At 36.3% G+C, this 12,980-nt stretch overlaps 1 protein-coding gene across 1 annotated transcript in view; it reads right to left on the minus strand.

The window, feature by feature from the left end:
• Positions 1-12,980, minus strand: part of FANCC (FA complementation group C) — a 260,016-nt gene that overhangs the window by 51,017 nt on the left and 196,019 nt on the right. The window contains exon 7 of the mRNA XM_077749500.1: positions 8,860-9,024. Coding sequence (XP_077605626.1) covers positions 8,860-9,024 — 165 coding nt within the window. The remainder of the gene's footprint in view (positions 1-8,859; positions 9,025-12,980) is intronic.

Genomic DNA, 12,980 nt, shown 5'->3' on the forward strand with positions numbered 1-12,980 from the left:
TCTCCCTGTCTCTCTGCCCATCCCCAATCACATTCTCTCTCTCTCTCCCTCTCAAAAATGAATAAATTAAAAAAAAAAGTTTTTAAATAAGTAAGTACAGGGGCATCTGGCGGCTCAGTCGGTTAAGCATCCAACTTTGGCCCAGGTAATGATCTGCACTTCGTGGGTTCAAGCCCTGCATCTGGCTCTGTACTGACAGCTCAGATTCTGTGTTTCCCTCTGTCTCTGCCCATCCTCTGCTCGTTCTCTCTCTCTGTCTCCCCAAAATAAATAAACATTTAAAAAATTAAAGAAACCCGTAATGGTGCTATGGAATTAGTATCAATTTTTAAATATAATAATGGTATTGTAGTTATATAGATTTTCAAATACACCATATGGAGACTTTCAGTCTCCTGCTGTACATGAAAGGACTTTGGAAGTCACCACTCTGTCGTAACAACAAGTACAAAGTAAAACAGACTGAAAAATCAACAACTCCTCTTGCATCCTTAAGAGAGGGGTAGGACACGGGACAAACCTTGGCCCCCAAGACTGGAAAGACAGATAAGCAAATTCAGGAAATTGTGACTTACTGGCGTAGAGATCCACAAGTGGAAACTTCCAGTGCCAGGTAGGAAAACCTGAGCTCTAATTAGTGAATGGCTGGAGGCTCAGTGTAGACAACTCTGAGAGTTAAAAATCCCAGTGGGATCCAGTTATGGAAGGCTCCCACAATATTATGAAACTTACTTCCAGGAGCTTAACCAGGTTCTCACAGTAAACAGTGGAAGTAATTCCACTTCTACTTTAGGTTTTGAATGCAATAGAACACTCCATTCTTAACAAGGCCTGCCCTCAAGGGAAACTAGTTAACCAGAGCCTAACCTCATATGGTATTATCAGAACCTAACAGACCTAGGGGAAGGCAAATAACCAATTCCAGTCAGTTCTGGACATCTAAGTAAGGGGGTGAAAAAAAACTCAGAATCTCATGTGAAGTTCACAGTCCAGAGGCGTAAGCTCACTAAAAGATGGAGACTTAATTATAAGACTATAGAACACTTACCCTCCTCTCATATCTGACCATGCAAATACAGAAGCCTACTCATAGCAGTTGTTGTTAGCTAGTACAGTATATCTAGCTATCAAGAAAACAATTACAAGGCATATCAAAAGGGGGAAAAACACAGTTTTAAGAGACAGAGCAATAATTATAACCAGACATGCAGAAATGTTAGAATTATCAGACTGGGAATTAAAAGCAACTATGATTAATATGCTAAGAGCACTAATGGATAGACAGCATGTAAGAACAGATGGGCAATATAAGCAGAGAGATAGTAATCTTTAAAAAGAAACTAGTATTAGAGATCACAACAGAAATGAAAATGCTAACATAGAGGAAGAATGCTTTTGGTGCGCTAAATAGTAGACTGGCTGAGGAAAGACTGTCTGAGCTAGAGGACATATCCATAGGAACCTTGAAAAACAAAAACAAAAACAAAACAAAAACCATATAAGAACAACCCCCCCCCAAAAAAAAACCAGAACAGAATATCCAAGGAATGTGGGACAACTATAAAAGATATAACACATATTTAATGGGTATACTAGAAGGAAAAGAGGGAGAGAGAAAAACAAAAAAAAATTTTGGAAAAATGACAGAGAATTTCCCCAAATTAATGTCAGATACCAAATCACAATTCCAGGAAGCCCAGAGAACACCAACCAGGATAAATGTCAAAAGACTGCTCCTAAGCATATAACTTTCAAACTACAAAAAAATCAAAGACAAAGAAAGAATCCTGAAAGAAGCCAGAGGGAAAATACATCTTAAACTTTAGAGAAAGAAACTTCTCAGAAACCATGCAACCAAGAAAAGAGTGGACTGAAATATTTAAAGTGTTGTGAGAAAAAAAATACAAAATCTAAAATTCTGTACTCTGTGAAATTATTCTTCGAAAATGAAGGAGAGGGGCGCCTGGGTGGCTCAGCCAGTTGAGTGACCAACTCTTGATTTCGGCTCAGGTCATGATTTTGCAGTTCATGAGTTCAAACCCCACATCAGGCTTTGTACTGACAGCATGGAGCCTGCTTGGGATTCTCTCTCTCTGTCTCTCTCTCCCTCTCTCCATCTCTCCCAAAATAAGTTAAAAAAAAAAAAAACGAGAGAGAGAGAAGAAAAATAATATAGATCAGATATTCAGATCTACATAAAGAGCATCAAAGAAAAAATAATGAAGGCAAAATAAAAACTTATTTTCCTATTTTTTATGTTTATTATTTTATTTTATTTATCAGTCTGTCTATCTATCTATAGAGATCACGAGCAGGGTAGGGACAAAGAAAGAGGGAGAAAGAGAATCCCAAGCATGCTCCACACTCAGTGCAGAGCATGATGCAGGGCTTGATCTCACAACCACGTGATCATGACCTGAGCTGAAATCAAGAGTCAGGCACTTAACTGACTGTGCTACCCAGGCGCCCCTACTTTTCCTATTCTTAACTGATATAATAGAAAACAAATTGTTTACATAATAATAAATAGGAACAATGTACTGAATTATGTATGTTTATGTGCGTATGTGTGTGTGTACTTACATATGCTTATGCATAGTGAAATATATGACAATGATACAAGATACAGAAAGGAGGAATTAGGATTGTTTTATTTTTGAAAGGTACTCACACTATCTATGAAGTGGTGCAGTGTTATGTGAAAGGGGATTTGGATTACCTATAAATATATATTGCAAACATGAAAGGCATTAAAAGAGTGGAAGACAAAAAAAGGAACAAATAAGAAGAGCAACAAATATAAAGCAGTAAGGAATATAACAGATATTAATTCAGCTATGTCAATAATCATGTTGAACCTCAGTGGTCTAACTGTACCAATTAAAAGATACAAACTTGACAGAGTGGATCAAAAAACAAGACCTAACTATATATACCTTGTCTCAAGAAACCAGCTTTAAATATAAAGAAACATACATGTTAAAACCAATGGATGGAGAAAAATATACAATCCTAACACTAATCAAAAGAAAGCAGGAGTAGCTATATTAATTTTAGAGCTGGCTTCAAAGCAAGCAAAGTTATCAGGAATATAGAAGTTCATTACATATTGATAAAGGCATAAATTCTCCAAGAAGATATAATAATCTTTAACTTGGATATCCCTAATAATGGAGTGTAAAATTATATGAGGAAAAAATAATAGAACTGCAAAGAGAATTGCAAACAGAATTCAGCTATTATCATAGCTGAAGACGTCAACATCCCTCTATCAGAAATGGACTGACCCAGTTGACAGAAAATCTGTAAAGACGTAGCTGAACTCAACAAAACCATCAATCAACTATATATATTGCCATTTGTAGTCTACTTCATCCAACCACAGCAGAACACAAATCTTTAAGTTCATATGGAACATTCACCAATATATACCACATTCTGGGCTATAAAACACCCTTCCACAAATTTAAATGAATAGAAATCATACAGTTTCTGCTCTGAGACCACAAAGGAATTATAAACTAGAAATCAGTAATAAAAACATAACTTGAAAATCCCATATTATGTAGAGATTCAATAACGCACTTCTAAGTAAAACATGGTTCAAGTAAGAAAGCTCAAGAGAAATTTAAAAATATTTTGGGCTAAATGAAAATGAAAACACAATTCATCAAAATTTGTGGGATGCAACAAAAGTAGTGGTTAAAGGAAAATTTATAGCACTAAATGCATACTCAGAAAATAAGCAGTATCTAAGATCAATAATCTAAGTTTCTATCTCAGGGAGGTATATAGATAAAGAACAACAAATTAAATCCAAAGTAAACAGAAGGAAAGAAATAATAAGAATTAAAACAGAAATCAGTGAAATGGAAAACAGGAAATCAACAGAGATAATCAATGAAAAGAAAAGCTCGTTCTTGGAATAGATCAATACAATCAATTTAAGTCTCCATCCAGGCTGACTTGAAAAATAAGTGAGAGAGAACATAAATTACTAATGTCAGACATGAAAGAGAAAGACATCATTACAGATTCTACGGGCATTAAGAGGATAATAAAGGAACTCCATGAACAACTCTATGGGGATAAATTTGATAAGCTTAGAGACCAATATATATCCTTAACATAGAAACAAAAATCCTCAACTAAATATTAGCAAACTGAATTGAATAGTGTAAAAAAGAACGCATCACAACCAAGTGGAATTTGTCATAGGTATGCATGGCTGGTTTAACTTTTGAGAATGAATTAATAAAATCAAGCACATCAACAGGCTTAAAATGACATGGGGCGCCTGGGTGTCTCAGTTGGTTAAGTGTCCAACTTCGGCTCAGGTCATGATCTTGCGGTTTGTGGGTTCAAGCCCCGCCTTGGGTTCTGTGCTGACAGCTCAGAACCTGGAGCCTGATTCCGATTCTGTGTTTCCTCCTCTCTCTGCCTCTCCCTCACTTGCACTCTATCTCACTCTGTCTCTCAAAAGTAAATAAATGTAAAAAAAACAACAACAAAAAACAGGCTAAAAATGACAAATCATGTGATCATATCAACAGATACAGAAAAAGTTATTTGCTAAAATCCAAACTCATCCAATACAAAAACCCAGTAAACTAGGAATGGAGGACATTTTAAAAAAAATGAATATCTACAAAAGAAAAGAAAAGAATATCTACAAAAACCTAACAAGAATTAATACTGTTAAAATATCCATATACCCAAAGCAATCTACAAATTCAATGCAATCAACTATCAAAATTCCAATGGCAGTTTATAGAAACAGAACAAACAATCCTAAAATTTATATGGAACTCCTAAAGTCCCCAAATAGCCAATCCAATCTTGAAAAAGAGCAAAGCTGGAGACATCACGCTCCCTGATTTCCAACTATTTTACAATTTTACAAAGCTACAGTAATTAAAACAGTACGGCATTAGCATAAAAACAGGCATATAGATTAATGTAATAGAACAGAGAACTGAAAAATACATCTATGCATATATGCATTTTATGACAAAGGAGCCAAAAATATAAAATGGAGAAAGGACAGTCTCTTCAACAAACAAAGTTTGGAAAGAACGTGAAAAATAATACTAAAATTTGTATGGAACCACAAAAGAACCTCAATAGCCAAAGCAATCATGAGAAAGAACACCAAAGCTAGAGGTATCACAATCCCAGATTTCAAGATATACTAGACAGCTCTGTAGTAATCAAAGCACTATGGTACTGGCATAAAAACAGACACACAGATCAATGGAACAGGAGAGAGAGACCAGAAATAAAACTATGCTTATATGGTCCATTAATATGACAAAGGAAACAAGAATATACAATAAGGAAAGACAGTCCCTTCAATAAATGGTGCTGAAAAACTCATCAGCTACATGCAAAAGAATGAAACTGGACCACTTTCTTAAACCGTACACAAAAATAAACTCAAAATGGATTAAAGATCTAACTGTGAGATCCAAAACCACAAAACTCCTAAAGAAAACATAGGTAGTCATCTCTTGGACATCAGCCTTATGGATATGTTCCCTTGGGCAAGAGAAACATAAGCAAAAATAAGCTATTGAGACTATATCAAAATAAAAAGCTTTTGCACAGCAAAATGAAAATACAACCTGCTGAATAGAAGATACTTGTAAATGATATATCTGATTAAGAAGCTAATATACAAAATATATAGAGAATTTCTATAACTCAACGTGAAAAGCAACAAAAAAACTTCACAAATAGTCTGACTAAACAATAGGCAGATGACCTGAATAAACATTTTTTTCCAAAAACGACATATAGATGGCCAACAGATACATGATAAGACGCTCGACATCACTAATTATCAGGGAAATACAAATCAAACCACAATGAGACATCACCTCACACCTATCCAAATGGCTAGAATCAGAAAGATGACAAATAACAATGTGTTGATTAGGATGTGAAGAAAAGGGAGGCCTTGTGCACAGTTGGTGGGAATGTATACTGGTGCAGTCACTACAGAAAACAGTACAGAATTCCTCAAAAAATTAAAATTAAAATTAAAATGACTCTATGATCCAGCAATCCCATTAGTGGGAATATATCCAAAGAAAATGAAGGTAGGATGTCAAAAAGATATCCGTACTCCCATGTGCACTGCAGCAGTCAAGATATGGAAACAACCTAAGTGTCTATCAGTAGATGAATGAATAAAGAAGATGTGGTATATTTATATAGTGGTATATTATTCAGCCATGAGAAAGACAGAAATCCTGCATTTTGTAACATGGATGGACCTGAGGGCATTATGTTAAGTGAAATAAGACAGAGAAACACAAATACTATATATCACTTTATGCAGAATCTAAAAGAGCTGAACTTACAGAAACATAAACTAGAAAGATGGTTACCAGGAACTAGGGGACGGTGAAATGGGGAGGTGTTGGTCAAAGAGTATAAACTTCCAGTTAGAAGATGAATAAATTCTGGGGATTGAATGTACATTATGGTGATTACAATCACCACACAATTTTAGTTGAAAAAATATTGAAAGTTGCTAAGAGAGATCTTAAACGTTCTTGCCACCAAAAAGAAATGGTGCTTATGTGACACGATGAACATGTTAGCTCAGCTACAGTGGTAATCATTTTACAACATAAAAAGCATATCAAATTAACTTGTATGTCTTAAACTTACACAATGTTATATGCCAATTATATTTCAATAAAGTGGGGAGGAGGGGATGTAAGCAAATAAGTAAGTAAGTAAATAAATAAACAAACATACTGATATTTCCTCTTGTGCCTACATGGAAATGTAACAGGAAGCAAGTACACTTTATTGTCTAATTTTGCAATAATACTTGAAAACTCTTCTAAATTTTATCTAAATTATTTTAGATATAAATATACTTAGATTATGCTTCAGAAATATGCAACTTTTTTAGATTTTCTTATAATCTGATATCTAATTCAAAAATAAAATTCACTTATATTTTCTTACAATAAGAATGGATCATTGACTTTACAAAGAAGAATTAAAAGGTTTGCTTTCTTATCTATAGCTGTTTGTGAAAAGATGAAACTAATACATCAGATATTTCTCTTGACTCATGACAGGAAGACTACTACTCCGAAGGAACTGGGCTAAACTATAAATGAAAGCAAATATGAGGAAAGCTATTTTTCCCCTGGCTTCATAGACATTAATAATTTAACTTATTGTGCCATATTCAATAGCATGTTTTCAAATACTATTGTAGTGCTAGCTAACTGTGGCATCAATTTGAGACCAATCATTCAGAGTCTAAACAAAAAGGAATTAAATAATTCAAGCATAGATGTAATACATTTATATTTCATCAAGAGAATTATACTGCTGCCTTAAAACTGAATCTCTCGAGATGGCTGAACTAGCTGTGTTGCTAGTATTCATCTGGTATCAACACCAACAGGCATCAACAGGAGTTCTGTTAAGAGAACCGGGCAGTATGCACATGTGGTAAAGAAATATTAAAGTAGTGAATAACTCTTCTGAAGCTCATTGGTTTTCCTGGGACAGCTGTGTTGATGTTCGCACTCGTGGTGCAGCAACACTGTGTCCAGAATAAATCAAGCATAGTCACTTTGTTCTTCACCACTGCATACGTAGTAACACTGCCAGTTTCACCCCAAAATGTGATGAAGCAGTATAAAATATTAATTTTACTAAGTTTTACGCTAGCAAATACTTCTTATATAAAAAAAAACAACAACACTGTGTGGTGAAAAGGAAAGCATGCACAATGCCCTTCTGCTGCATGACAAATTGGGATGGTTTCTGGAGGAAAAGCACTTGCAAGTATGAGATCTGCAAGACCAACTAGCCACCTTTTTGTCAAGGAAATTTACTTAGAAGAAGGGCAAACAGTGGTTACTCAGAATTGAGTATTTGGCACATACTTTCTCAAAAATTAGTGAAATGACCCTTATATTTCAAGGAAAAACAAATGACAGTATTTTGTAGCCAATGATAAATTTGAGTTTTTAAGCAGAATTTGAATCCTGGAAAATTCATCCCTGCCAATGGGAGCTTAACAGCTCCCCAAACCTGAAGACATTTCTGATGGGCTTGGTGCTGAGAAGAATGGATGTAAGTTTTGATGCTGAAATGAAATACATCAAGGTTGAAAAGGTCTACATAACTTAATAAACCAGTATTTTCCAAATTAGCCATGCATAAGGCTACAAAATCCTGCTTAGGCAAAAGAGTTATTAAAAGTATACCATAGACATCCAATGGGTTTTAATGTAACAGTGTGAAAAGCTTGTTGTTATAATTTCAGATTCTGCTTAACAACTAACCTTAAAACACTACCATTTTCAAATTCTGAAAATCCACAATTATTTGAGATAGCTACTGCAATATTTCTGTCTTTTCCAATATATCTCTATCAGGCTGAATCTTCTACACTGCAACAGAAACAACATACCAGGCTGTACTAGGCTGCACATAGACACATATATGAGAGCCTAGCTGCCTTCCATCAGACAATAAAGAGATTTGCAAAAATGCAAAATAATGCTGCTTCTGGTATATATGTTTTCTTGAAAAAGATCTCTTTTTCATAAAAATATGCTATTTAGATGAACATGTAATCAATTTATTATTTGAAAATGAATAAATATTTTTAAAACATGTTTTATTTTCAAATATGATAAAATATTGATAAATATAACCCACATTTTTTTTTTAAAGAGCTCACTAGGATCCTCAATAATCTTTAAGAGCATAAAGTGGTGCTGGGACCAAAGTTTGAAAACTGCATTTCCAATATGCTGAAGTATTCGAAGGAAAGGAAAAACAATGCCGGATGAGAGAGTAAATGGCATCACTTACAGCAAAAAGGCCTCATTCACAGCATCAAAGAATTCAGGCCAGAGCACTTCTTGAGGTTCATAGCCATGGTAGGTGAGCAGAGCCTCGACCAGTGGTTCAGCATCAGGCAGAGTTACGAGTGGTACACAAACTCGAGACAGGAACCTTATCTTTTCAGGAGCCATTCTATGGAATGAATAAGAAATAATTATCCAAATCTTAGAAAATCTTCATGCTGAAAACTGACAAGTTACTTGCTTTGTCCCTCATATAAAGGAGGCTACCCTAACACCATCTATGAACTCTTCTCTTACTCCATTCTCTAGGAAGAAATCCTAAAGGACTAAAGTCCCATTTTAACACTGCTTATTGTCAAGACTTTGGCATAACTATCCACAGGCACCTCCAATTTACCAAGCCCAAAACAGAACTCTTGAACTCCTTCCGCAAATAGTCTTTTCCCCAGTCCTGCCAATCTCATTTGCTCAGGCCAAAGCCTTTGAAGGCCAACCTTGCTTACCCCCTTTCTCATGTCCCTTACCTAATCCAGCAGTAAAAACTGTCAATTGATCTGACAAATTCTCTATGTGTGCATCACTACCCCCAAATTCACCATCCCCTCCAGCCTGGATTATCGTAGGAGCCTTCTAACCTTCTCCCTGCTTCTGCCCTCACCCCTACTGTTTATCATCAGAACAGTTCCAGCTAACCTTTAAAAATTCAGATCACTTCACTTGTCTGCTCAAAGCTTTGCAATGGCTTCCCACCTCAGAGAACAAGCAAAGTCTTATACTGGTCGCCAAGGCCTTCCATGACCGGGCCCCTTCTGTTTCTCTGGCTTCATCTCCTACTCTTTCCCTTGCTCATCCTACTCCAGGCATACAGCCCTCTAACTACTACAGGTGAGATCCTGTTGTTCATTCTGCCTGGAACTCATGGCTAGCTAGCTCCTTCATTTCACATACATCTTAGCTCAAATGTTGCTTTATGTGATGGCATCCCTGACCATCCCATTTAAATGTACTAACCAATATAGTAGCAATCAGTCACATGTGGCAATTTAATTTAAATGAAACAAAACTCCAAATTCCTTTTCTTAGTTGCACCAGCCACATAACAAATGTTCAGTGGGTATATGAGGCTAGTGGCTTACAGACTGAACACTGCAAATTTCCAGAACTTCGTAACTGCAGGAAGCCCCAGTGGACAGCAGAGCTTAATAAAGAAAATGCCCTCTCACCCCACTGTGTTATCTCCTATGTCTCTTACCCTGTTTTACTTTTCTTCAGAATACTTTTCATCACCTGACCTATAATGTATTTATTTGTTTATTGTTCATCTTCTGTTTCTTCCTGTTAGGGTATCAGCTTTATAAGGCCAGGTACTTTTTTCTATTTTGATCTCTGCTCCATTCCTAGCATGCAGGAAATGATTCCCTACACATACTATATGCTCAAGAAATAGATGTTACATGAATTAATGAAGGACTAGAGATCAATAAAATGAAAGTCTGAGATGTATGCCATTAGAGCTTTCCCTAGCTATATTCATATATAATTATAAATCTAGAAATTTAGCTTGTGCTTTTTGAAACACAAATGGATCCACAGCAGAGAACATAAAGCTGTCCCTCATTTTTTTTCTTGCTACCTCATACTAAAAACTGTGTGTTTTAGGGGCACCTGGGTGGCTCAGGTTAAACATCCGACTTCAACTCAGGTCATGGTCTCATGGTTCATGAGTTCAAGCCCTGCAATGGGCTCTGTGTTAACAGCTCAGAGTCTGGAGCCTGGTTCATTTGGATTCTGTGTCTCCCTCTCCCTCTGCCTCTCCCCCACTTGCGCTCTGTCTCTTTCTCTCTCTCAAAAATAAACATTAAATTTTTTAAAAAAAACCTGTGTTCTATAATTTAACAAAGCCTCTATGTATAGGCATTTAGGTTATTTCTCACTATTACTGCTGAGGATTACTGTTATTATTACTGCTATAGTTTATTACTATAAATACTGCTGCAGTGGTATCTATGCATATGTCTATTGGTGACCCTGTCTATTTGCATATTAACTGCATTCCAAAAGACTACCAGTTTACTTTCCCCCAAACTCCCACCCAAGTCCTAAATCTCCTTGTGATACATTCAAACACATTAGACATGTTACCATTTCCATCTTAAAGAAATCTTCCCTAGAACCCTCTGACCTGTTCCAATCCAAGCAGATTGCTTTTTATTCCCTCTGTACAGTTATCATCTTGGTCTCTGTCCTGAGGATTTTCTTCACTTCTCTCCTAATTATCTTTTTCTTGGTTCATTCTTATGTGGGAAAAGGTACATGAGAGAGAAAGTACTTGAGACCTTGCATGTCTGGAAATACCTTTATTTTATTCTTACACTTGATTAACACTTTAGCTGAGTATGGAAATCTTGTAATTTTCCAACAAAATTGTGAAAGTGTGGTTCTATAGTCTTCTAGCTTCCTCCAATGTTGTTTCTGAGAAGTCCCATGCTATTATGAATCTTCATCCTTTATAGAAGTCCTGTTTTTACTCCCTGGAGGCTTTGGGAAATCTTTGAAATTTTACACTGATATGTTTTGGTATGGATTTATTTTTATTCATTGCGCTGGGCACTCAGTGGATCTTAAATCAGGAAAGTTCTACTGGGTTTCTTCTTTGATAATTTCCTATCCATTTTTTAATCTGTTTTCTATGAGAACTCCAATGTTTCTGGATATTGAACTTCCTGGAAACTTTGCTGTATTTTCTTTCTTATTTTTCATCTCTTGATTTTTTTACTCTAGATTTTAAAAGAACTGTTCAAATTTATCTTCCAATCATTTTATTAAGTTTTTCATGACCAATCTCTCATGATTAATTTACAAGAACTTAAAATTTTCTTAAGTTTATTTATTGAGAGAGAGAGAGAGAGAGAGAGAGAGAGAATGAATTCCAAGCAGGCTCCACACTCTCAGCCTGGAGCCCAATGTGGCTCAAACTCACAAACCATGAGATCATGACCTGAGCTGAAATCAAGAATCAGATACGTAGCTGACTGAACTGCTCCATAAGGCAGGAGTATTTTAATGGCTGCTTCCTATGTGCATATTACCTTTTGATACTAGACCAAAACTCAAGCACTGTCCACCCCAGCTACTAGAAGCCTGCCTAGAAATGCAGGTACAGCTCTCTGCCATTGGTCTAGGGGATTGGTAATAGGTAGTCTCTATCATGGTAATAGCTGAGATGAACAACAATTTACTGGCCAAGCCTTCCCCCGAAAGCTGTAAGCCTTCAAACAGACTTCAGAGTTCCAGAACAGTTACATCAGACAGAGTCTGTCAGTAAAATTTTTGTCTACATAAAGGATGGATTCCTGGCACTTCCTACTCCATCATCTTCCCTGACATCCCCTCTGATCTCTTGTATTAAAAAGGAAAAACAAACACAAAAACAAAAACCGACCCCCACCTTCTTACTCTCTACTACTCTGTCCTTTTGTACTTTATCCTAGGAGAACTATTTGGCTCAATCTTTGAAGACATTACTTGCTATTCAGCTGTATTTTCTATTCAGTCTCTTACTCATTTTTTTTCTCTATGAATCCCCTCTTTTAAAAACATAACCAGTTTATTTTTATTTCAAGTTTCTCTTATTATTCTTAGGACATTAATTATCATCCCTCTTTTTTAAAACCACTTGTTTGTCTTAGGTAATGCATCTTCTGTTTTGTGGCATTTAGTTCATCTTTTCTTATGGTGTTGGTTTTCCGTGAATATCTAGGGATTTTTGTTTGCTCTCTCTGGAATTTGAGATTCCCCACTAGCCTCTCCATGAATGCTTTTTACCATAGCCCCCTCTGGGACTTGTGGGGAAGGTCAGGATGTATTCCCAGTTGGGGATGCCAATAAACTGCATTCTGGGCATTGCAGCATCCCCAGAACACCTGGGAATTAAGAGTCATTTGATGCTCACTCCTCCTCCATGTCTTCCTCCCTCCTTCCTGCTGGAAACAGGACAGTTTGGTTGTCTCTTATTTGAAGGCAACAGATAAGGAGTGCATGAGGGCCTAGCCCTTAGCTGGCTTCTGTGAATTGTTGTAGTGCAACAGTCTGTCTTGTTGGCTACCAGGTACCTCTGCTCCATGA

Source organism: Crocuta crocuta, unplaced genomic scaffold, assembly GCF_008692635.1.
Source record: "Crocuta crocuta isolate KB4526 unplaced genomic scaffold, BGI_CrCroc_1.0 scaffold99, whole genome shotgun sequence".
Lineage (NCBI taxonomy): Eukaryota > Metazoa > Chordata > Mammalia > Carnivora > Hyaenidae > Crocuta > Crocuta crocuta.